Source organism: Eleutherodactylus coqui, chromosome 2, assembly GCF_035609145.1.
Source record: "Eleutherodactylus coqui strain aEleCoq1 chromosome 2, aEleCoq1.hap1, whole genome shotgun sequence".
NCBI lineage: Eukaryota > Metazoa > Chordata > Amphibia > Anura > Eleutherodactylidae > Eleutherodactylus > Eleutherodactylus coqui.
In genome coordinates, this window is record NC_089838.1 from 107,848,444 (window position 1) to 107,876,022 (window position 27,579).

The 27,579-nt window shown below is 40.4% G+C and overlaps 1 protein-coding gene across 1 annotated transcript in view; it reads left to right on the forward strand.

Annotated features, from left to right (window-relative positions):
• The window catches only part of HTR4 (5-hydroxytryptamine receptor 4), a 373,357-nt gene extending 345,997 nt beyond the window's left edge, over positions 1-27,360 (forward strand). The window contains exon 7 of the mRNA XM_066589831.1: positions 26,147-27,360. Coding sequence (XP_066445928.1) covers positions 26,147-26,234 — 88 coding nt within the window. The 3' untranslated portion in view covers positions 26,235-27,360. The remainder of the gene's footprint in view (positions 1-26,146) is intronic.
• The last annotated feature ends 219 nt before the right edge of the window (positions 27,361-27,579 follow it).

Genomic DNA, 27,579 nt, shown 5'->3' on the forward strand with positions numbered 1-27,579 from the left:
TCCACTGTCTGACCTCTGAAGACATTATGATTTAAAGCTCCGATGTTGGAAGACATCCATCGGGGTTCTCTTACTGTATATTGCCAGCCTCTCTGCTGTCGGAGCCTATCCATCATGCAGTACTGGCTTAAGCCAGCATATAGCATCGTTGTATAATGGCAGAAAAAGTGTAAGCCCCCTAGGAAAATCAGGATACAAATTGGATTGGAAAGGGTTAAAAACTTTGATGCAGACTTTCAACTACAGATCTGCTGCGGAATGTTCGCTTCAGACATTCCGCAGCAAACCCATACCATGTGAACTTGCCCTTCAGCTCATACAGTATGACAAGGCAAGAAGGAACCCATGCAAAAGACAACCAACTGTCGTACTAAAGGCTTTGAAAAACTAGAATTTTCACCTACTGGCGAAATCAGATATAACAATTATTAATGCAATTACTTACAAAATCTCAATTAGGTAGTGACTAGAGATGAGCGAACACGTTCGGCCCCGCCCCTTTTTCGCCCGAACACCGAACCTTGCGAACACTTCAGTGTTCGGGCGAAAAAGTTCGGGGGCCGCCGTGGCAGCGCGGGGGGGTGCGGCGGGGAGTGGGGGGGAGAGGGAGAGAGAGAGGGCTCCCTCCTGTTCCCCGCTACTGCCGCCCGCGCCGCCGCGCATCTCCCCGCCCCCCGGCGGCACCCGGACACTTACGCGCGAACACTGCAGTGTTCGGCAAAGCGGGTGTCCGGGTGCGGATGTGTCCGTAACGGACACGTTCGCTCATCTCTACTAGTGACACATTTTGTTCTATACGATCAAGCCAGGAATAAATGTGCACATTCTATACTAAGTGAGTACAAATCTGAAAGTGATTTTTACAACATAAGGAAATAACCTGACAGCACGTCAGCTATTTGCATAGTAACAATATTATGTAGGTATAAATTTATGTTTTTGATAATTATATAGAACACCAAGATCCACAATCAAACCTGCCACAGTGTTTTTCCACCCTTCTCATTCATTTACTTAATTAAATCACCTTATATTTTTGTAATTAATGGCTTTTCTCAGGAATGCATCTGCCAGCTATACAGAATGTGTGGGCAGCAGTAATGTGTAACTACTGTAGCTTGTTAATGGTTCGTTTTGTGTGATCATTGTTCCGAGTGCAGTTTAGAGGCAGTTAATTACTATACATAGGTAATTGCAGCGTGGAATCCTGGATCCTTTTAAAGTCGCTTACTGCCAAGAAATACCTTGTACGGCACTGGGGTACAGTATGTCAGATCAGAGCTGTGTCTTTATTACTTTATTTTCTGCTAGTTGGACTTTCCTAATGTAGAGCTATTAGAAATTCAAAGTCTACGATAGATAAAATTTGTAGGATGTCCTTTACAAATGTTTAAAGTACATATTGTGAGTTCCTCTGAATGGATGCCAAGTGCAAAATCAGTGCTTGGAATCAACTCCAGATCATTATACTCCTTTTAGCTCCATTGAACACAGCACACAGATATTGGACATCAGGAATGGGCGTGCTGTGTTTTAATGAAGAAGGTATGTTGACATGTGGGTCACATGCCCATCCATACATGGCCATTTTATTGATGGCACCACTGTTCGGAGGAGACAGAAGGTCAGCCGAGTGTAGGGCATGTGTCTTCAGCGATGATGACATTGGGCACATTTTAAATAAAGTCTTCATCAGTAAATGCCAAAACACAGCAGTTGATACTCATTTGTAAAGATTCATCTAAAAGTGGTCAACCCTTTTAACTTGTCATGAAATAATGAGGGAACTAATCACAGCGCATCATGATACTGCTTATCAGTCAGTTATCAAAAAACCTTTGAGCTTGTAGAAATGAAGGAACTATGCAAAAAATGGCTGAACGGTTAGGACAATGTTTTCGTCCAGCTCCTTGAATTGAGGTTGAAAGTTTACACGTCAATCACTCGTTGAGGGCTTTGTTTCAGTAAATGCCAAAACACAGCAGTTGATACTCAGTTGATGCTTTGTTTCAAATCCATTGTGGTATATAGATGTTAGGGCTTATTCAGACAGGCGTATATTGGTGAGGTTTTCAGGCTTGGCCGATATATGCTGTGCCTCTCTGCAAGGGGAGGAGGCGGGCCTGGCCCGGAGCTAGTGCACTGAGCTCCGCTTGCAATCAGTGGTGAGGGGCGGAGAGAGGGTGGGAGCTCAGTGCACCAGCTCCCGGCCATGCCCGCCTCCTCCCTTTGCAGAGATGGACAGCGTATATTGGCTGGGTGTGAAAACCCAACTGATATACACCTGGCTGTGAAAATTATGTTGAAGTCCAAATACTTTTATACTCTATATATGTCTTCGCGGTATGAGTTCTCCTTTTTTCCGCTATGTTGCAATGTAAAAAAATGTTGCAGGGATATACAAAGGAGTTTACAAGCAGCACTCACTCCAAACCCATAAGGGCTGGACTTAAGAAAGATGTAAAACCACAGAGATAGGAACCCGGACCTCTGTTCCACATGGGTTACATACAGCAAAGAATAAGGCCTGTGGCAGCATGTGTTAATGCAGAAAAAGATATAAATCTTTATTCCTCCTTTACAGAGAGTTGCGACGTTTCGACCTATTAGCAGGTCTTTGTCAAGCTTGATAAAGACTTGCCAATAGGTCGAAACATCACAACTGTCTGTAATGGAGGAATAAAGATTTGACTTGTCTTCTGCATCAATATATGCTGCCACAGGCCTTATTCTTTGCTGTAAAAAATATTGCAAGATTTGTCAGATAGGGGATAGTTTTTACATCTATGGTCAACTTAAAGGGAATGCTACATTCAGAAATTAAATATAAACATGTAGAAAAAAAAAGTATTATTTTGTTACTTGCTATTTATATTTTATTTTTATAAAATTTCCCTGCCTTCCTGTGTTGTCTGTATAGAGAGGGTGGCAGGGTATGTATGTTTTATGGCAGCTGAAATGAATGAAAATTGTCCATAAACTAATGGAATTTGCCACTTCTATAAAGACCAGAGAGTAGCAAGGGAGGTTGCAGAGCCTTCTCTACTGTATAGTGTTGTTATCCGACCTTATCTATTAAATCCAGCAGTAAAAATGAGCTGCCATCTGTAATGAAATGCCCTGTCCAAGTCTACACAGCAAAGCTGAATGAGAAACAACAGTCAGTAAGAATCAATCTATTTTTTGCTCCAGTCTCTAGCATGAAAACTTTATTAAAATAAAAACAAGTATGTTTATTTTAAAAAACTGTGCGATTTTCCTTTAAGAGGGGTTCTTTCACAAAGACATCCCCTGACCATATGCCATATAAGGGTATATGGATGTCACAGAGGGTGGTTCTTCTACCCTCTATGAGCCACAATAGGGAGCTGCTCTGTGATACTACATTTGTCTTGCAGCAACCCCTTTGTTTGCCAATGATGCTGTAAGACCTCTTTCATATGGATGACAACAATACCGCCAGGAGAAAAATCACAGCTGTGTTATGTGTGATATTGCTGTGGGGTTTTTTTACAGCGATTTTGTGGCACTACAAAGTCACGTGACTTTGTAGTGCTCTTTTGATGGGATTTTTAAGGGGCTTGAAATAAAACCCTACCCTGAAAATAAGCCCAGGCTACATTAAAAAAAACAATACACTGCCTAACACGCGCTGTCCGCTCCGCCGTACTTCCCCTCCAGGAGTTCCAGGGTACTTGTTTGTAGTCTTCCTGGAGGTGCGATTTTTGAATCCCCTCACCAGGAAGTGCTGGCTGAAGACTACAGACAAGTGCGGCAGAGTGGACAGCGCCTGTTAGGTAAAGTATTGTTTTTTTTTTGTTTTTTTTTTTAATGCAGCTAGGGCTTATTTTAGGGACAAATAGTAGGACTTCCTACTGTAAAAGTTGCATCACACCACAGGAAAGGAAGGCTCCATAGGGAAACATTGGCTTCAAAACATTGTAAATCATGGCAGTGTAAAGCATGCTGTGATTTTTTTTTCACAATGTAGCATCCTACAAAACTTTGCCCAAGTGAAGAAACCCATTGAAAAGCATATCTTTCAGATATGCCATAAAATTTCTGAAATATAAATATGTTATAATCAGAAGGAATTGTCCTGTTTTGCCATTTCTTCTCTACTAATTTTTTGATTGGTAGTTGCTATATAACTGTCCCACAACTGATCCATTAGTGTGCATCAGCTAACAATACTGCGGCAGCTCGGATTCCTTTGAGGAGTACTTGATTAATAAACCTGTCTTAAAATTTCCCTGGCTACTACAGTCTGTTGCTGGTTATAGTGTTAGTTATATGTATTTTTCCAGTATTTCTTGTCTAGCTTCTGCTTCCTTTTAGTGTAGTTTTGTTCCTGTGGTTTTTCCAGTGCAGACCTTGCCTTTGTAGTTTGTTTGCTTATTCTCAGTTTGACTCTGTCTTGCTTCTTAATTCAGTTCTGTTCATGTTTGGCTTTCTTGTATCTGTGTCTTAGTGCACTCTCATTGTGTGTCAGGATTAATGTTTCAGATAGGGTTTTCATCATTTCATCAGTGATAGATTATCAAAAGATTTAAGCAAAGTGTTGTCTGATGTTAAGGATACCATCACGGATAGATTAGGGGAAGACTTAGGGAAAGCTAGACTTAGAGATTCTTATTGTCAGTTTATTATCTGTTCAGCATCATCTTCATGCCTTTGTACTGTCATCTGATTACCATCACCACTCTGTTCCTGTCATCTAAGGGCTCGTTCACACGAGGGCTGTAGGCGCACAGTATAACCGTGTGCAAAGATCGCAGCCATACTGCACTAAAGATCCTGTGAATGGGTTAATTCCTGCTACTTGAAGTAGCCCATTCACACCATCCAAGGTGCGTACTTTCCAGTCCTAATAAGAGTCAATGGAAAGCACGCACTAAAGATAGGTCAGGTCCTATCTTTGCACGCACCGCGGAGCTTAGATGCAACCTTGCAGTCGCATGTCCTTTTTTTTTAGGTGTGCGAATTTAGTGTGCCTAGCATTCTTCAGTGCGAATGCTTCTATAGGAAACCATGGGTTCCTATAGAAGCGTGTTCTGTGCGCGCGGACACTGTTCGTGTGAACGAGCCCTAATGGTGAGATCCCATTCTTGTATTTCTTGTTACCTACTAGTGTTGAGACATTTTTCATACTATTACTCATTCAACTATACTCTTGCTACGTAATTCAACCCTACTGTAAGTCCTTGGGCAACTGCTAAAGGTGAACTCCATTTCTGCCATCTTGTACCAATATAATATACTGACTGTATCTTTAAAATTTTTAATGTACTCTTCCTGCCACTGTTTTAATCTCCTACTACATCTCGGTTTATACTCTTGGGTAAGGCCTTAGTCACACGGGCGTTTTTTCACGCGATTTGCAGATTGCATGACGGATGCGCATCCGCAAATCGCATGACCAGTGCGCGCAAGTCGCCTGCAAATCGCCCGAAAATCTGCTCCTAGCCGCGTTTCATTAGAAACGGGCCGGAGCTGTCCAGCGCATTGCATTCAATGGAGACGGCAATAGAGCCGGCTCCATTTAAAGCAATGCGCTGCGGGCGAGCCCGGGATGAATTGTCGGGAAGGGCTTAAATATATAAGCCCTTCCCTGCAATTCATCCTAAAATGTGTAAAAATAAAAAATATATATATACTTACCTTCTCCCGGCAGCCGGAGCTCCGCGCGGCCGTCCTGCAGTGGGTGTGAAGGGGGTGTGAGTCAGACCTGCCCCCTGATTGGCTCAGCGCTGAGCCAATCAGAGGCATGTCTCACTCACACCCATTCATGAATTCATGAATGGATGTGAGTCAGACCTGCCCCTGATTGGCTCAGCGCTGAGAGGCAGCAGTCACTCACCCATTCATGAATTCATGAATGGGTGTGTGAGTGAAACCTGCCTCTGATTGGTCAGGGCTGTGACCAATCAGAGGCAGATCATTCAGCAGGCAGGGATTTTAAAGCCCCGCCGGCTGAATAGTGCCGAGAAGCAGTTCAGGAGAACTGACAGCGGCCGCGGCTGGACTCCGGCTGCAGCGGAAAGGTGAGTATACAATTTTTTTTTATTTTAACACATTTTAGGATGAATTGCAGGGAAGGGCTTATATATTTAAGCCCTTCCCGACAATTCACCCCGCGCACGCCGGCAGCCCATTGCTTTCAATGGAGCGGCTGTATTGCCGGCTCCATTGAATTCAATGGGCAAACATCGTTCTTCTCTGTCACAGCTGTTACAGCTGTGGCAGAGAAGAATGATTTGTCTTCTATATGTTCTCAATGGGGTCGGTGCTGCTGCCGCCGGCCCCATTGAACGCATATAGAGAAGAGAACAGGAATCGCAGATCGCACATAGGTGCGATCTGCGATTTCTGTTCTATAATTTATCGGACGAGCGCATAAAAAGCGCTCATGTGTCCGATACCATTGCAAAGCAATGGTTTTATAAAATCGCCGGACGCATGCGCATGCGCAAATCGCGGCTAAAAACACCCGTCTGACTAAGGCCTAAGATGTGTCATCAATAAGAACAATGCTTTATGTGAGTAGTCAGAATTTACTGTAGTGACATCACTATAGGTGACATGTCACACAGCAGGCTATGATTGGCAGTTAAGAATTTTACTATTCTAGCTTCCTGGGCTATTTGTTGGTTTTTCCCCATAAAACCTTTTAAATTGTGTTTTTTTACATATACTGTTTTTACCGTTTATTAAAGTTTGGGTTGACTTTTTGTTTTATTTTTGATGCACGTAGTTAATATTAAATTCTGTATGCTCCACTCACAGGCTTTAGGGATCTGTTGTTTGCTTTTTTATTACACATGGCAGTATACCAAGTGATGTCATTGCATTAGCATTGCTGAGTATTTTTAGCAGTCTGTTCTAACTTTAATTACAACTAGTATGTTTAGATGAATTCATGAGTGAACTGCAGTGACTCAGACTGAAAGGGGATTTAGAGAAGCTTAGGAGCTCTTTACACTGCCATTCTACTTACTTATTCTAGGATGATGAGCCCTTTAAGGACTATAATTCAGTCGCTGGTCTATTTTAATATGGAGAATCATATGTGATTTTATTGGCATTTGACGTTCTACTTATCTTGGAGTGATTATTTTTTATTTTCATGTTAATAACAGCCCTTCTGATTTATAAGTCTTGGATTTTTTCTGAAAATCAGACCTTGTAAGAGTTCCATAAATGCCAACATTTTCTAATATTTTCTTGCAGAACAGTACTACAGAAGTGTGCAAAAAAAAAATTGCATCGCATGTTCCATTTAGTGTTTGATACTGAAAACAAGTCAGCTGCATAAACCCTCTGGGAACTGTTGTGAATAATAGAAAAAAGACTATTTAAAATGTAATTTAAAAACAATTTACAATAGTTTACATGCTACTTACTTAGGCTAGTTTCACATGGCCGAGCATGATATCAGACCGGGAAACTCGGCCCTATATCGCGCTTGTGTACATGCGATGTCCCTGTGGACATGAGACGTTTTTGTGTCAAAAACGCCTCCTATCATTTCAGTACAGTTCAGCTGCACCAGGGGACCAACAAGTGTTTCCCAATGTTTTTCGCCATGCAATGTGTTTTCCAGTTATGCGTTACCAGGGAACGCCCAAAGATAGGACATGTTGCGATTTTTTTTCCAGCACCACGATGTGGGAAAAAAAGTCATTCATGTGTATGATCCCATTCAAAAGAACGGGTTTCATATAGAGATGAGCGAGCACGCTCGGATAAGTCAGTTACTCGAGCGAGCCTCGCTCTTCTCGAGTAACTGCATTCTAGTCCAAGCGGGGGGCGGCGGGGGTTAGCGGGGGGAAGAGAGAGAGATCTCCCTCACTCTCTCCCCCGCTACCCCCCGCTATCCCCCGCCACCCCCCCATCCCCGAGCACGCTCGGACAAGAATGCAGTTCTCCCTGAGATAACAGCCTATTGTCTACTGACAGATAAAGCAAACTGCTTTATCTCCAGTAGCTGAATGATGGACTTTAATCCCTTAGTGACGGCCCTATAGTGTTTTTACGTCCTGCTGTTTCAGGACGTGTATGGAGGGAGATCGTGCCGCTATCTCCCTCCATATAGTGCGGGCGTCAGCTGTTTATTACAGCTGATACCCGCAGGCAATGGCCGCAATCAGCCGTTCGGACAAGAATGCAATCGCGGCTATTACCCCTTTAAATGCCGCTGTCAATTCTGACAACGGCATTTAAATTACCTGAACGATGTTCGGGGGTCCTAAATGCACCCCCACGGTGAGATCGGGAGAGCCGTGCAGGTGTCATGGCAGCCAGGGGCCTTCTGAAAGGCCCGAGGGCTGTCTTAGCAGACTGCCTATCAAGCCATCCCTGTGGATAGACTGCCTGTCAAAAAACAGGAGTGATCAAAGCATTGCTGGTTGTGGTCCTCTAGGAGGACTAAAAGAAAGTGTAAAAATAAGATCAATAAAGTTTTAGTAATTATTAAAAAAAATAAAAAGTAATTAAAGTAAAAAAAAACAAACCCTTTTGCCATATTTGCAATAAAAAAAAATCAAAATAATAAACCAAAAATACGTGTTTGGTATTGCTGCGCCCGTAAAAGTACGATCTATGAAAATAATGTATTATTTACCCCGCATGGTGAACGTGGTCCGAAAAAAAAATAAAGAAATGCACTTTTTTGGTCACCCCATCTCCGAGAAAAAATGTAATAAAAAGCGATCAAAAAGTCAATTGTATGTGAATTGTATGTGCGCAGAAAATGGACACAGAAAATAATTTTAAAAAATTAAATATCTTAAAAAAAGTAATACAACAAAAAAAACTATATAAGTTTGGTATCGTAGTAATTGTACTGACCCACAGAATAAAGTTATCCGGTCATTTTTGTTGCAGTTTGTGCGCTGTAGAAACAAGACGCACCGAAAGATGATGGTAGAATTTTTTAAAAGTTTTTCAGTACATTATATGGTACAATAAATAGTACCATTTAAAAATACAACTCATCCCGCAAAAAATAAGCCCTCTTACAGCGACGTTGATGGGTAAATAAAGGAGCTCCGATTTTTTTAAAGGGAGAGGAAAAAACGAAAATGGGAAAAAAAGCAAAAGAGCTCCATCACTAAGGGGTTAAGTTCACCTTAAAATTATTGTTCAAACGAAAAGCGCACAATGCCAGCGATTATCGCTAGAGATGAGCGAGCGTACTCGGAAAAGCACTACTCGCTCGAGTAATTTGCTTTATCCGAGTATCGCTGTGCTCGTCCCTGAAGATTCGGGTGCCGCTGCGGCTGACAGGTGAGTCGCAGCGGGGAGCAGGGGAGAGCGGGCGGGAGAGAGGGAGAGAAAGATCTCCCCTCTGTTCCTCCCCGCTCTCCCCTGCAGCTCCCCGCTCCGTGCCGGCACCCGAATCTTCAGGGACGAGCACAGCGATACTCGGATAAAGCAAATTACTCGAGCGAGTAGTGCTTTTCCGACTACGCTCGCTCATCCCTAATTATCGCTCAAATTAGGTGATTTGAAGGAACTTTGAGCGATATAATTGTTGCATCTAAAGGGCTTTAAGTGTTCTGCATTGTGATCAAAAAAGACACCAAAGGGCAGAAGATTAATTATCTATGTAATAGATGATTAGTGCTATACCTGGGTTAAGCAGGATAATAGGCATTTCACGCATGCTGCATTTTGATTAGCCAATGAAACATGAGTGACATGAAGCAGACAAACACAAAGAAGAATGACAAGGGAGCACAGAGATGAATGGGCATGGAAATGGGCAAGGAAATAATGTTCATACTATTTTAAGGGGTCATGGACTTTAATTTTGGGGCACTTAAGATAGTCTAACATGGATACAGTTATTATATTGCATTACTTTTACAATTTATTGCACAACCTGTTTCTATTTACCTGTGTCTGTTGGAATAATATTTTCTGTACTTAGCAGATGCTCTGCTTCAAATATCTCTCAGCAATATGCAAACAAAGTTCATTTAGATATGACAGTAATTAGCATATTGAACACAACAGTGGAACCATAATGAAAAAACACATATGTTTATTGCTTCCTATCAAGTGTTTCCTCCAGAAGATTAAAAATTTCAATCAGCATTGCAACTAACATCTATGTCCAAGATAATGGGATGGAGGATTTAAGAGTTTCTGATGAAAACAGTGGGCTGAATCAAAATAAAAAAGATGATGATACTCGGCAGCAGCTTCTATAATTTTAGGTGAAAAGCTTCTACATCTGCATGACCTTAAAGAGTGAGTTAAAAATAAAAATCCTCAGTATGTATAGGCTCTTTAGTTGTCCTATTCATTGTTTTTTTTTTGTTATATCTATTTCTTCTGTCTTAAATTTTTCTGTCTTTGTGACAATAGGAAGTATCAACCATTACACATTTTTTCCTAGACCCTTAATGGCTATTCATAAAAACATAGAAGAAATTAGATGGATAGATGGATAATTACTAGAGATGAGCGCGCATGCTCATCCGAGCTTGATGCTCATTCGAGCATTAGCCTGCTTGATGTACTCGTTACTCAAGCCGAGCACCACGCGGTGCTCGAAAAAATTTCACTCTCTCCTCCCCACGTTTTCAATGGAGCCGCTGCTGCTGCTGATGGCTCCATTGAAAACAATGGTCTGCCGGCACCCCTGAATTGTTTTCCATGTAAGGGCTTTAAACATAAGTCCTTCCCTAAAAACCAATAATTTTAGTGTAAAAAATAAATAAATAAACTTACTTCTCCGCCGCTGCCGTGTCCCCTGTGGGGATAAAGAACACATCTGCTGCATTTGGCAGATGTTTCCTACATCCCCGCTAGTAAAAAGAATTCCCTGCTGCTACATCTGCCACATCTGAGCCTCGGCAGCTGAAGAAAGGTGAGTATTCTGTTTTTTTAATTTTATTCACCATTTCTTCTTGTTTTTCAGGGGAGGGCTTATGTTTAAAGCCCTTCCCAGAAAAACAATTATCGGGTGCCGCCAGAAGGATCCTCTACCGCAACTGTCATCTGTGACAGCTGTGGTAGAGAATTCTTTATTCCCCACAGGGATAAAGAATTCCTTTGCTGCATCTGTAACAGATGTGGCAGGTGCAGCAGGGAATTCTTTTTCCTTGCGTGGACATGTGTGACAGCTGCGGTAGGGAATTGAAGAATTTCTCTGCTGCATCTGTCACAGATGTGGCAGGGGCAGCAGCAGGGAATTCTTTTTACTAGCGGAAATAAAGAAAACATGTGCCGCATGTGGCAGATGTGTTCTTCATCCCTGCAGGGGACACGGCAGCGGCGGAGAGGTAAGTTTATTTTATTATTTTTTTTACACTAAAATTATTGTTTTTCAGGGAAAGGCTTATATGTAAAGCCCTTACCTAAAAAAACAATTCTGGGGTGCCGGCAGACCATTGTTTTCAATGGTGCCACTGGCAGCAGCCGCGACTCCATTGAAAACAATGCAGAGCATGGGTCACCTTGAAAAATGCTCGAGTCTCCCATTGACTTCAATGGGATTCGTTACTCAAAACGAGCTCTTGAGCATTACAAAAAGCTCAGCTCGAGTAACGAGCATGCGAGCATTTTGGTGCTCGCTCATCTCTTATTATTACTTAAATTCAGAATTTACATAGATATAACTCATATAAGTGCAGCATAAAATTAAAACTATGTAATCTGTTGTTTGAATTGACATTGGTAGTGTCATATATGCACTTTCCCAGCACATAATGTGGATAAAACTGCAAAAGATTAATCTACTTCATTTACTTAAAGGGGTTGTCCCGCGGCAGCAAGTGGGTCTATACACTTCTGTATGGCCATATTAATGCACTTTGTAATGTACATTGTGCATTAATTATGAGCCATACAGAAGTTATAAGAAGTTTTTCACTTACCTGCTCCGTTGCTAGCGTCCTCGTTTCCATGGAGCCGACTAATTTTCGCCGTCTAATGGCCAAATTAGCCGCGCTTGCGCAGTCCGGGTCTTCTTCTTTTCTGAATGGGGCTCCGTGTAGCTCCGTGTAGCTCCGCCCCGTCACGTGCCGATTCCAGCCAATCAGGAGGCTGGAATCGGCAATGGACCGCACAGAAGCCCTGCGGTCCACCGAGTGAGAAGATCCCCGCGGCCATCTTCATCAGGTAAGTAAGAAGTCACCGGAGCGCGGGGATTCAGGTAAGCACTCTCCGGTGTTCTTTTTTAACCCCTGCATCGGGGTTGTCTCGCGCCGAACGGGAAGGGGGGGGTTGAAAAAAAAAAAAAACCGTTTCGGCGCGGGACAACCCCTTTAATCTTGCATTCACTTAACATTTAGGTTACAAACTGAGTATAAATTGCACAGTCCATAAAATCCACAAATACATGCTTGCAACTACTTCTGGTAACGGCAAAAAATGTGCACAGACTTACACACACAGCTCTCCAGCAGTCAAAGGGTTAACACTAGAGATGAGCGAGCATACTCGCTAAGGGCAATTGCTCGATCGAGCATTGCCCTTAGCGAGTACCTGCCCACTCGGGAGCAAAGATTCGGCAGGTGGGGGAGAGCGGGGAGGAACGGAGGGGAGATCTCTCTCTCCCTCCCCCCCCCCCCCCCCCCCCCGCTCCCCCTGCTCATGGCCGCAACTCACCTGTCACCCGCGCCGGCAGCCGAACCTTTTCTTCTGAGCTGGGAGATACTCACGAAGGACAATGCTCGATCGAGCAATTGTCCTTAGCGAGTATGCTCGCTCACCTCTAGTTAACACTATCAAAGACTATGAGATTCAGAGCAACGAGGACTAAGCTTATTAACATTTTAAGCTTTAATACAAAAATATGCAATCTTTACAAAAAGATAAAAAGAAGACAATAAAATGACACAAATACAAGCAAAACAGTTACAAAAAATTGTGAAAAATACAGAAAACCTCAAACATACAGCAAGATTTTAGGGTTTTTGCTTGAGTACAGCTATATGAACAATATAATATATTTCAATGTTGGCTAGTCTCTCAAAATATGACCAATTTTCTACTGTCCAAACATGTTTTATATTTCCAGTCCCTGACTCATGTTGCAGAGCTGCCCATTAAGTAAATTCTGCATTAGGACCGGACACTGAGCTAATCAAGAGCAAATACGATAAATATTGAACAGCCCTTCTATCTGTCTGTAAGTCCCGTCACTATTAGGTGATGGGTGTACTTAATTTGGCTGGACAGATTGTTCATGTGCTTTTTTTTTGCAACTCACAGTACCTCCACATAAGTATCAAATCCATCACCCCTTTCTGAGGTATGAGAGCACCACAGAGGATCTCCAGCAATAAAAGTTCTTGGTCAGTTCAAAGAGTATACACAGATAAAACAAAGTTAATTCTGTGATTGCCAAATATATACATTCATGTTACATTTTCATCACATACCTTTAGGTTGCATACAGATTGACCAAATTTTAACTTAACATTTAGGGAATGTTAAGACATGTCACTTCTTGACATGGAAACTCGTGGAAATGTGATTTTCTGCTTTTGATTCCACACACAGATTTTACCTGTTGAAAGGGCTAATTTCAGACACACAGATCTGCAGATTTTGAGAGATTTTCCATGGTGAATTCTGCTGCATAAATGTTGTGATGTAGAGACTGGTAGGCCATCAGTCATTTTGTGTGTGTCAGGCCTGGCTATAGTGTCATCCATTTTGTGTGTACTTCGGTTGCATTGGTAATGTTTCCGATACCCTTTCACCTATTTACTCACTCCTGCCTGTTGATATTCACATTTAGAAAGGCCATTGTCTCACCTTTCCCTGGACAAGAGATGTGATGTGAGTTAATAACCCCCTTTCTTTCTTCTCCCACCTGGATCTGTTGTTGTAGAATTAGCATGAGTAATCCACATTGTGTGTCCATGTACTTGTTAATGAAGTCTTAGGGATCCCACTGCTGCCACCAATTTGTCACGGATAGGGAAGGAAGAGAGGATCGCTCTGACCTGTTGTGTCCAATTTGTCATGGCAGAGTTTAATTGCTCTAGCGAGTTTGCAAGTGTGGAGTAACCAGACTACAGGTGGATTTGTATCCAGCTTTCATGAGGTCCTGCCACATGCAAACTGAAAGCACAAATCATCCGCTGATCCGGTCTAATGCACTCCAGCACTCCACAATGCCGCCACCAACTTTTAAAGGTAAGCTGGAACCCAGGCTATGAATTATAACTCTTTGGAGTTATGGTCCGTTTTAAAACGGACAAGGCTTGACTAATAAATTGCAGATTTAGTCTAAAAAAGACTAGTAGTGCAGATATATACTCAAAGACTATACAAAAAAGGTTGTTACATGGGAGTATAAGGGCATACAGACATAGGCAAAAAACTGTATTTTAAAATACGAGGAGAAAAATCTACGAAAGATACCAGATTTAGGATATCCGGCCCAAGTTTCTGATTCTTGGAGAGTCATTGAAGCAAACTGGAACAGCCTAAGGGCTCCTACACACTTGCATTTTTCTTGCCCATTTTTTTCATGCGGCATCGCTGCGTTTTGTTTCACACAATTGTCTAAGGGACATTGTAATTTTAAAAACGCATAGCACAAAAATTGCAAAACACCAACTTGCGATGCATTTTTAACATTAGAAAGTCCCATTGACAATCGCGTGAAAAAAAATGCAGTGATATCGTGTGAAAAAAACGAGCAGGAAAAACGCAACTGTGCAGGAGCCCTTACGCTAAGGCGTATCACTGAAGTCTGACCCTGGGTCTCTCTGAGACCCTTAGTTTTAAAGTTTACCCAGAACACACTTCCTCCTATACCCTCAGAGGATATTCAGAAGAGGGTGGGGTAAATGCATATAGACCTGTGGAAAAACCATAATTCCCCATTTTGGCCCTGTCTTCGCAGAAGATCCTCTGATTGGGAATATATGCTTGTCATATTTCTGGTCATGATTTTATCTACTCTGGGATATCAAGCATCACATGCAAATTATGACCAGGTAGGCAGTTAGGCCATTTTGGGGTGTTCTGGGACAAGCATCCCAAGGTTTTTAGGTGCATTTTGTTGAGCTGGCCTAGCTGTTTGAACCATGTGGCCAGAGAAAATGGCAAGCCCCTATGCTGGAGTCTGGTGCTGCAGTCCTACAACTTTTCTATCCAGCACACAAAAGGCAGTGAAAATAGCAATGCAGATGGACTGTCCCTTCAAGACGAGGCGACAGGGACGTGCTTTGGAAGTGATCTGTAGAGCTTAACCACCTTTACCCATCCAAAAGGGGGAGGTATGATATAGAGACTGAATTATATTTTCAGAATCGGGCAGGTCAGCTGAACAAAACACACCTAAACACATTTGGGTGTGGGGCCCAGAACACCCCCAAATGGCGTATCCGCGTACCTAGTTATAATTTGCATGTCATGTTAATAGTTGCAAGATCACTATATAAATTATAGGTATTTACTTGAAATACTCACATTTCACCGGTCTCTTAACTTTATATTTTACATTAGCAAATGTTAAATCAAGAAACAGTTAAAGTATTCACTAGACTGAAAAAAAGACTAGGACATAACATGATCTGTGCGTTTTTATAGTAATTAGCAGTCAGTAATATTTTCTAGGAGAGACACATAGGAGTGGTCATGAGAGTGCTAGATTGTAAACTGTGCGGAAGCTGAGAGATATGGAGGCACTGGCTATATTTGCTATCAAAATATTAACTGCAGACATTAGTGATTAGGTTGGCATTTTATTGATATTTTTATATTTTTGTGCATCCAATATACAGTAGGTAAACTGTTGGATATCACTGGAATTAACAGTTTTGTGATTTTTTTGCTTAAATATAAAGACCTTTTTTACATATGTCTATACAAATGAAACCTATAGGTATACAACAGTATATGTCATAAGTACCATAGCTAAATGCACACCTGAAAGTGAACCTGTCACAATGAACATAGTGTCTGATCTGCTTCATCTGCATACGGCATATTATTTTCACAGGAGGAGCTGAGCAGATTGCTTTATAGTTTTATAGATTCAGTATAACTTGTATTTTATTCATGTAAATTCCTGCTGTTTATATGGTTAGGAGTCCAGGGGGCGGTCCTTTAACCCCTTCATGACATGGCCTTTTTTTTCCATTTTTGTTTTTTCCTCCCCCCTTAAAAAAATCATAATTCCTTTATTTATCCATCAACGTCACTGTATGAGGGCTTGTTTTTTGCGGGACGAGTTGTATTTTTCAATGGTGCTATTTAATGTACCATATAATGTACTGAAAAACTTTTAAAAACTTCTAAGTGGAGTAAAATGAAAAAAAAAACGGCATTCCGCCATCTTTCAGTGCGCCTTGTTTCTACGGCGCACAAACTGCAACAAAAACGACATGATAACTTTATTCTATGGGTCAGTATGATTGCTACGATACTGAACTTGTATAGTTTTTTTTACTATACTACTCTTTTTTTTCAAAGACATTTAATTTTTTTCAGTTATTTTCTGCGGTCATCTTGTGCGCACAATAACTTTTTTATATTTCTATCGACGTAGTTCAGCGATGGCTCATTTTTTGCGGAATGTCCTGTAGTTTCTGTTAGTACTAATTCGGAATACGTACGACTTTTTGATCGCTTTTTATTGCATTTTTTCTGGGAGACAGGGTGACTTAAAAAGTGCATTTCTGGTGTTCTTTTTTTTGGGGGGGCGACGTACACCATGCGGGGTAAATAATGTGCTACTTTGATAGATCGGACTTTTATGGACGCGGCGATACCAAATATGAATTTTTATGTTATTATTTAGACTTTTTAATTATAGATATGGCAAAAGGGGGGTGATTTAAACTTTAATTACTTTTTCTTTTTTCACAATTTAAAAAACTTTATTGCTCGTTTTTTTACTTTACTTTTAAGTCCCCCTGGGGGACTACAATATGTGATACTTTGATCGCTCCTGCAGTATGACGTAATGCTATAGTATTACGTCATACTGCATTCTGACAGGAAGCCTATTAAGCCACCCCACGGGGATGGCTTGATAGGCAGTCTCTCAAGGCAGCCCTGGGGCTCCCCCGATCACACCACGGGGGGAGGGGGGCATACACGACCCCAACACAGTGTTCAGGGGCTTTAAATGCCGTAGTCAGCACTGACAGCAGCATTTAAAGGGTTAATAGCCACAAACGGACGATTGCAGCTATTGCCCACGGGTGTCAGCTGTAGTAAACAGCTGACGCCTGTGCTGTATGCAGAAAGGTCGCCGCGCGACCTCTCTGAATACATACCCCGACGCTCCTGGACGTAAATTTCCTAGCTGTCAGTCACTGATAGGACCGCCCCCTGGACTCCTAACCTTTGAAAAAGCAGGAATTTACATGAATAAAACACAAAGTTATGCTTAATCTTTCCCCACATAACTATATATCAATCCGCTCAGCTCCTCCGGCTCTATAACATGATGCCTGCAGATCAGACAACATGTTCTATATGAAAGGTTCCTTGTAAATAGGTATTAAATGTGCAAAATAACTGAATATCTCATACAAATATATAAATAGCACAAAATAAAGCACATGAACAAAATGTGCTAGAAGAGCAAATATTTGAATGCATGAGTACAATAATACCAACAATATTAATAACGTTGAATAAGATAAATATCCTTCATTCACTCTCATCCGCTAGTGGAATATTTAATACATTCAGTGTCAAAAAGTCAGAATAATGACAGCACTCATGGGAAATTGACAAGGCATAATAGATGAATTTCTCCTTTCAGAATAATGAGAATCTATTATGTGCTCATCTACTGAATCCTGTTTTAGTGGATATTTCAGCTCCAGCAAATAAATGCTATTTTTGTACAATGAAAAGTTATACAGTGTTCCAATATACCTTCTGTATCAATTCAGTTCGCTAGAAAGCTCATCTCTGATAAGGCCTCATGTCCACGGGCAAAATGAAATTGTGGAATCTGCACGGATGATCCACAGTTCAATATGCCCATAGACATGCATTGGGCATCCGCAGGTAATTAAATACCTGCGGATGTCATTTTATCCAGAGTGTGGATCGCACGTGCGGGATAAAAATCGCAGTATGCTCCATTCTCTGGAGTTTTCCCGCACAGACGGCTTCCATTGAAGTCAATATAAGCCGTACTCTCAATGGCACAGACGCAGCTGACACTGCGTCCGTACCGCGGATCTGCGGGAAAGCAGGACATTTTTTAAAAAAAGAAAGCATGGCGTATGTGCATGGCACTCTGCCAGCGTCCCAGGCGCATCCACTGTGCAGAAAAAAAAAAGATCCGGACGCAACGGAGGAGACCCGCGCCGCGTTTGGACAGGTGAGTAAATATATTTTTTGGCCTCAAAGCTGCGGACATGAGGCATAATTGTAACTGTAGTCAGTTCTGTGTTGTGTGTCCATGATATGACCTTCACTGGAACTAAGGAATAAATACTTCTATGAAATCACAGGAAGCAGAGATCTTGAAAAACATGAAAAATTGATACAGAAAGTATATCAGTCAATTTTCCATCTGTTCAGTTTAAATGGAATGACTTTTGCTGGAACCAGAGTACTCTTTTTTAGACAGGTGTCATTATGACAGACTTATTAAATTAAAGCTGTACTTATTAGACGAAAATGATGAGAGTTGATCCATAGGGTGACCCAGAGTCGGCAATGACTGAATGGTTATCATAAAACTGAAAATATCAAACTGATACCGTATCTTTATAGACTAACACTAATCAAGCCCAAAGAGTTTTTTTGCACATATTGGCTTCATGCAACTTAACATCCCTATGCAGTTTTCCATAGAAGGCTGATAGGATGGAGCCAATGCTGCCCAGTAAAACAAGATGTGAAAAGAGTCTAACATGGCATACTGCCACATTTTTTAAAAAGTAAAAAGAAAAAAAGGTTATAATATAGACAACTGACGTCATTTGTTAATCTGTAAAAAGACTAAGGATTCTTTCACATTACATTGGTTCCATCCTCCAAGCTGAAAACTTCATGAAGACAGAACCTTAATGGTGCCATAGGAGAGAACTTATGGGACCACTTTGGTCTCTGTCTTACATAGTTTCCATCGATGTTAGTCTTTTATACTGGACAGAAAAGCACATGAGCATGTTAGATCTCAGCAGTACGAACCGTTTTATTCTGTTGGGAAATAGAGGGGGCCATAAGCAACTTGTCCCCTAACCCTATTTATATGAACAGGCATGTGTATGGGAAGGAAACCAAACACAAGAAGGAAGTAAGGGCAAACAATAAGATAGAAAAAAATCAGTCCGTTTTATTAATTTGCCTCTTAACAAATGTTAGCTAAGTGAAACAAGCGCTGGGGAGTTCTATTTGTGGCGTTTGGCATCTTGATAGTATTTTCACTGAGCCAGGGGATGCATAGCAATGTTAATATATTCTGTACTATTGACTTATGTGCTTTCTATGGTTATATTTTATTAAGTTATCCTTCATATTTATATATCCTTAGAGCACTGGATTTTTCATTTTTATATTGAGCACTTTATATACCGATTTGCATGTGTACATGATTTAGTGGCTCTCCCTGATGAGGTGCTTCCACTACTTCTCACCTGCAGCTTGCCTCTCCCATGTATATCCTTTTTATATTTATGATAAATTAATAATTTCTCGTCCTTTATTCCTTCTGTTTTTTGCTTGGCTGCTGTGTAGAAGGTTTTGTGGTTTTTGATGACAAATTTTTTAAGCTTTGTAGAGTTAATATTAATGGAAATAACAGGATACCACAGATATATCTGTTTTATCTAAAAATGTGATTTCCTTGAGAAGAATCAAGTTGTGGTTAAAACTTTTGAGACTGATACAAATTTTGGTTTTCACAAAGTTTGCTGCTTCAGTGTTTTTATGTCTTTTAGGCAGTTTTCACACGACCGAGAAAATCGTGCACGATTTGTGCATTGCGAGACGGACAAATATCTTATGAATAAGAACCTCATTCATTGAGGCACAGCAAAAATTTGTGGCATGTCATATCTTTGGACATACCCTCAGAAAGCATCACCCATTATTTTCAATGGAGTTGGCACAGCATCACACGGCGTAACAATGGTAAACACTCCACGATCCTACCACGGCAGAGGATCGTTACTTCCCTGAAGTGATATGAGGCAGTTTTAACACAAAAACATCTCTCATCCACAGGGACATCGTATGTTGGTGAGTGCCATATCGGGCCAAGTTTTATGGCCTGATATCGCACTCACCACGTGAAATTAGCCTTATTAGATGTTCCTATGGTAGATGAAAGTACAATTATAAGCATTTCATAAATTTTGATCCAAATCCTGACTGATGACAACCTTTTCTTGTCTAATCAGTGCTTGGGAGTGTATCACAACTTCTGTGGTTTTGTTTGTCCACCCACTTTGTGAAGATTGACCAAGTTTCTCAATGGAATTAAATTCTAGAGAGTGTCCTAGTCATGGACTCAAAATTTCAATGTTTTATTCACTGAGCCACTTAGTTATGTTTGCCTTGTGACATGGTACTCCATCATGCTGGAAAAATAATTGTTCATCACCAACTTGCTCCTGGATGGTTAGAAGAAGTGGTTCTTGGAGGATGTTTAGATGCCATTCTTTATTCATGGCAGCGTTCTTAGGCACAATTGTGAGCAAGCCCACACCCCTGGATGAAAAGTAACCCCACACATGAATGGTCTCAGGATGCTTTACTGTTGGCGTGACACAGGACTCATGGTAGTGCTCATCTCTTCTTCTCTGAACAACCAATTTTCCAGATGTCCCAAAAAGTCTGAAGTGGCTTCATCAGAGAAAAAACTCCTGAGATCATTCATGCGTAGGGCTGCTTTTCATTAAAGGGAGTGAGCTCACTTACAGCCTAAGAACACTTCCATGAACAAAAAATAGTATCTAAACATCCTCCAATAGCACCTTTCCCAATGATCCAGGAGCAATTTGGCTGCTCAACAATTCTTTTTCCAGCATGATGGAGCACCACGCCACAAGGCAAAAGTGATAACTAAGTGGCTCAGTGAACAAAACATTGAAATTTTGGGTCCATGGCTAGGAATCTCCTCAGATTGGTCAATTCTCCAAAAAGCAAGTGAACAAACTAAAACATAAAAATTGTAATACACCCCAAGCACCAATTAGGCAAGAATGAGTTGCCACCAGCCAGGATTTGTCAAAGAAGCTGATAACCAGCTTGCCAGGGCGAATTGTAGTAGTCTTGAAAAATAAGGGTCAACACTGTAAATATTGAGTCTTTTGCCTAAACTTGATGTATTTGTCAATAAAAGTTTAAAAACCTATAATATGTCTAGAATTGTACTTCAGTATACCATAGAAACATCTGACTAAAAGATCTAAAAATACTTAATTGGCAAACGCTGTAAAACACAAAATTTAGTCAGTCTCAAAACTTTTGGCCACGGCTGTATAGATTTGATAATTGTTTTCTCCTCAGAACTCTAAATGTACATAAAGAAATATTTCTAGTGTCAAATATATGCTGTGAAATTGAAAAGCAAAAAATTTGTCTGTACTTAAATTGTTGGTACATCTTTGTAGATGAGTTGACACCATACGTTAAAGTCTTTATGCTATACAGGAAGTTACCACAGTAATCGCGTATAATTGGGATCTTTTGGCTGTCTCTTAATATCCGCAACAAAGTCCCTACATAAAGAAATTCACTTTACAGTAGAAATATGGTTTTAATTGAAGGATTCATTGTGATCCAGAACCGTCTTTCAGACGAAACAATTGAATGATGTTTACAGGAAGAGAAGTGGGAGCAATTACCTCCAGCTTTGTATACAAATGATACTTCAGCATGTTCTTACTTAGTATAAAGCTTTGCAAAACATATGCTAAAGCAGTTTATAAGAATCTCAATAAATTGTTCAATGTTTATATCTTGGGTTATGTAGTGTATTTGATGTAGAAAATTGTCTAAAACCTGACTCTTTACTAAAGACCCAACATATTTCAGTGCGATAATGTTTGTCTTTGAATGAAAATAGTAGCCTATATAAAATAGTAAGTGGTGGTAACTTGCTGAGAGAAAGCATATAACCTAACAATAGGTAATTGACCATTTATGGGGAATAAAGGACATATTATGGAATAATGTTTTCCGTGACGTTTATGTCTATGTTACAATATAACAGGCTCTAGTTAAAAGAAAAAGAAGAAAACGAACCTAACAGAAACTTGAGGATAAAAAACAATGGCTAAGTAATCAATCCAGATCATAATGGATCCAGCACACATCCTGTGATTACGTAAGCCATGATGCCAATGCGATAGAAATTTATATAACAACTTCAGAAAAAAAGTTTAAAAAATACTGTATCTGGCCAGTAATAGCCATACTTGACTACATGAGCTTGTTGAACATCCCATTCCTTAGCCATAAGTATTCATATGCATTGGACTCCTTTAACCCTTTGCAATCCAATTTTGGATTCAGGGTTTTCTAGGGGGTTTTCTCTTTCTGCCATTATACAATGGCGCCATCTGCTGGCTAGAGCCAGTACTGCTGTATAGGACATGCTGGAGAGTCCCCCGACAACAGAACGGCCAGTAATATACAGTAAGAATACCCTGCTAGACGTCTTCCGACGTCTGGCAGGGTATTCTTACTGTATATTACTGGCCGTTCTGTCAGGGTATTCTTCTGTTATGGGAAGAATTTCCATAACAGTTTGAAGTGTGTCAGTAGGAATTGGGGAGCGGTAACATCACTCCTTAGGGAGAGCACTAAGAAGGTGAGTGAGGAGATTTATAAGGCCATTCATGGTCGGCTGGGTAATATGCAAATAAGGGAAATGGAACAGTACCTTTGCAGCGCCACCTATTGGATTAGTTTTCAATTCCCAATCATTGCTCTGCAGACCAGTGTAAAGGGTCAAGCAATGATTTGAAGGAATGCTGCCATCCAATAGGTGGTGCTGCAGAGGTATTGTTCCATCTCCCATATTTGCATTAGGAATTCATATTCACGCAGCTAAAAAATCATTTGCAAGGTTGAGCTATTACTCCTAGATGCTTCTACTATGCAATAGGAGTACTTACAGTTGGCCAAGACAGATGGGAAATTTCACAAACTCATTTTTTGCAAAGGTTGAATCCTATGACTTCTTCATGTTTAACGTTACTGAGTGTCTCATCATCACCCATGAAACTATGAATGTTTCGCTTATGGAGATTGCATTGCTATGGGCTTGATTTTTTGCACTTGTTTGCCACAGATGTGTCTGAACCACCTGAACTCAGTAATTAGAGGTGGTGTCCACATACTTTTTACCATATATTGAAACTGTGGTACATGTGGTAATAACTCCTACATTGCACAGAGCTGAGCATGATACCTGATGGTGATCACTATCTTGTCCATAATGTTAACAATGCTCGGGACTGGCAGTACAACGTCAATAATGGTATCCAGGTAAAAGTTCAGGGCAGGCAGAAGGTAAATATCATAGTCTAGAAAAATATACTCAAGGCCAAAAATTACAGAAGTCAAACCTGTCAGAAAACAGGCAGAGGTCAGAACAGAACACATGCGAATGTGGGCTTTTTCACAAATGTGGTAGGAACCAATTGTTTAGGCATCCTCCATAGGGCAAAGATACCTAATCTAGCCAAGGGTGAATGATGATTGTAGGGGATAGGTTTAGGGAGCATAAACTGTCCTTTTAAGAAGGAGGCAGGAGCATATGCAAGCACTATGGGGCATATACCACAGGAGCAACAGACAAATAAGCATGACCTGCAGCGAGTTAGTGACAGCAGTGCCTAGTCATGGGCACTGGTGAATGGGATGGGCAGGAGTCGTGCGTCCTGGCAGAAATTTCTAGGTTGGTGAATGCTCTATTCAGGTACAATATATTGAAGGTAATCTACAAGAAGTTATAAATGCTTTTATTTTGTACTTTCTTTGAGAAGTTCTACTTCATTTCTTCCTATCTCATCTGCTGTCTTTTGAAATAAGTTGCCTCTTGCTCTTTTCACTGATAGGTTTACAGCTTCTCTAATTCCCGGGTGTTATGTGCGGAGATTTCAATCAGCGGCTGCAGCCAAATAATGCAATTATAATGAAAAGCTAATCATCTTGAGAGCCAATTAACTACTTTGAACACTACTTGGTGCATTCTGCACTGACACACTGTATCCTGTTCCACAATGTTCTTTTAAAGATTACTCTTCTTTAAAAAATCATGTTGTGCAATTACCCTGAGCAACAGGTAAAAGTATGCAGGAGTTAAGTGAGCTTAAATTATGACATTGAATTATGACAATTTACACAATATTGCTCATATTTTATCATCAGGCACAGTAGTAGATTATGTATTATGTAGAGTGAATTGGTTTATGCAGTTTGAAGTTTGCTGTGAAATACTAATGTTCTAGGAAGATACCTGTCAATCAAGTCAAGCCAGAAGGGGAGAAGCCAGAGGGAAGCCACCCCCTTCTCCACGGGCTCTCAAACATTGCAGTGATTTAAAGGGAACCTGTCATCAAATTTGAACATATTAAACCATGCACCACATTAAAACATATCTGTAGATACTGAGTTTATAAATTTTCCATCGTTCACAAGCAGCGCTGAAAATTTCTAAACTCAATTTCTACAGGTATGCTTTAATGAGGAGCAATAACACACTAAGTTTCTAAAACTGATGAACTTCATTATTCTATTGCTGTGCATATTTTAATATGTTGAAATGTGATGACAGGTTCCCTTTAAAGTGTCAGTATTTTGTGGTGCTCGTGGATAGTGCGGTATGAGTCTGCTTGCAGGTTCTCCATAAGTTAATAAAGAGTCTAATACTGGCATGCATCCTGGTAGAACCATTCTGAATCCGATGAGGAATGCTGAAAACTGGAAATCATTATAAATTGTTCATGGTAGCTCTTTATGAGCTGGGAGTTCATAAAATTACACCTGTGGCTTGAAGGGGTTTTTTTGGAATGTAGTAATATATCTGAAGTTCATGCCCATTTATCAATAGTGTGGTAGAAAAGATATATTTGAAAGTCAAGAACAGTGGCAAGAATTGCTGCAGATTTAGCCAAACGTCTTATAGTGCTTAATATATTTAAAGAAAAAATTATCAGGTTTAATTGCAATTTTGCTAATAAGCACTTGCTTCCAAGTGGTTTCTACTTATTCCAATATGGTGCACCCAAACCAGACATATTTCAGGTGAGTAAATTTAGTGTATTATTTGCACCAGGTTAATCATGCCTTACATTTTAAAAGTTTCTGTGGTATTATGCAATTAATTAAGGCTTTGTGCATGGAACCTGTACAGAGTCCTTGCAGCTTAGTGCTATGTAGCTATCAGCACACAGAATGCCACCCTATGCGATGAATAGCTTTATACTATGGAAGCGGAAGAAGAATTGACATCAGAGGCACAAGGAGGTACAGTATGGTCCCTTAGAGTTCTATGGGCACTGTGTTGCAGCTCTCTACATTTGGATGTTGTATGGAGCCATAAAACGGTAGTGAAAAAATGTTCGGTACTGTGTTAGCCAGTAGAGCAAAATGTGATTGTTCCCAGCAAGAGAAACCAAGTAATCTTGTAGATATGATACCTTTTAATGGCTAACAAAAATACATGATGTTACAGAAAGCTTTCAGACCTCTCAGGGTCCTTCCTCAGGCATAATGACTGGGAAGTATGATAAATCTATAGCACAGATAACAGTGCTGGCCTGCTGACCCCCTAACACTAATTCAGGGACCATAAAACCTTCACATTTTTATCTGTGCACTATTTAAGAATTTACTTCTATACTATTTCTCCTGTTCTGATAAATTCTCCTGTTCTGTAAATTAATCACACCATGTCTGTGCCTTGTCATAAGTATTTGTGTATATACTGTATATGCATGCCTCTTCGGATCTATTTCATTATGTCTGAGGAAGATCCTCAAAGGTTTGAAAGCTCGCAATAACATCATGTATTTTTGTTAGCCATTAAAAGGTATCATATCTATAAGATTACTTGGTTTCTCTTGCTTGGTACAATCACAAAATGGTAGTGTGCAAAGCAGAACATTTTAGAAATTTAGCACATGAAGTGCACCATTTTATAACTACTAGTTACTCTAATATTATTTTATTTTCATTTCAGGTACACAGTTTTGTATAATGGACATCATCAGGAAAATGAGAAATTTCCTATCCATAATGACCCGGAGTCACAGGAATCCTGTTTGTAGTCAACGTCCAACATCCAGTGCACTGGATCTGAATCAGAAGCCAAACATGGCATGAAAAAGCTGGTATCAACCATACTGCTTGCAACAGCAACAGAAATCATTGTGTTTCTGGTCCAACAACATTTCTTTCTTCACTCGATAACATCCTCTTGATACATGCAAGTGAGACCATGTGGTCGCTATATGGATTTTTATTTCAGTGCTCACCGGTTAAGAAGTATAGCTTTAGACTTTAAAGAACATAAAGCATTACAAATCACGTGCACCTGAAAACCTAAAAGAAAAACAACCAAAGACTGGATCAGCATGGCAAGCTTTGTTTTCTTCAGAGAAAGAGTTTATATGAGTGTGTGTACACATATCCTAATATACATATACACATATATACTGCCCTCACTTCCAGTGCCTAACTGATGAAAGTAATCGGACAGGCAGCAATTGTGTAGAAATCACTGAGATGTTAATGAAACAGAACTGAGGACATTGGTGACAGTATATCATATGATGTATTTGCATGTATGGTTTTGTTCAAAGTAACATAATTCATGTCCATGTAAGTGAGGCACATCCTTCTAATCTATCCTTGTAGTACTTGGCTGCTCATCAGTCTTGAAAAATCTGAAGGATCTTCCAGAAGCTTTGGTGTTTTGTTGTCTCGCCACCAACTAATTGATATTTTATGAAGGTCAGCTTAACATGCACAATATACTGTTGCTGCTAATAGTGATATATGTGAGAGACTTGGGCTCTGTACCAGCATATAGTCAGGTATATAAATGCTTTTGTCCATTTTATAGTAAATCAGTTGAACAGAGGGCTACAACAATAAGACACCTTTCTGGGCATCTATGTGGTCAATTTTGAAATATTTTCAGCACTATATTAGCCTTATCATTAAACCATACAACAGAATCATGTTGGAGCCGCCCCCTTTTATAGAACCACCCAATGAAAAAAAAGCTAATGTATTTGTGAAGCAACAGACAATCCAGATAGGACCGCTTTTACTTATTTTAGCAATGGTATTAGTTGATAATCTGCCCATGTACTTTGATTCACACTTAAGGCCCTTTTACGTGCACCAATTATCACTCAAAATTTGTTAAAAAGACCAAAAAGTGAGCAATAATCAGTACGTGTACACATAGGCAGTTGTGCACTATTCGTTCAATTTAGTGTTGGTTTTTAGCCAGCATAAAAACCATTGTTTGATCACTCAAAGTTTATTCCATTTGAATGAAATTTTGAGCAGCTTTTCAGTGGCTGCACAATGGGGTTCGTTTGCTTTGCATACATAATGAGTACACTGTTTACTCATTATGTACTCTGCCAGGAGGAGACAAAG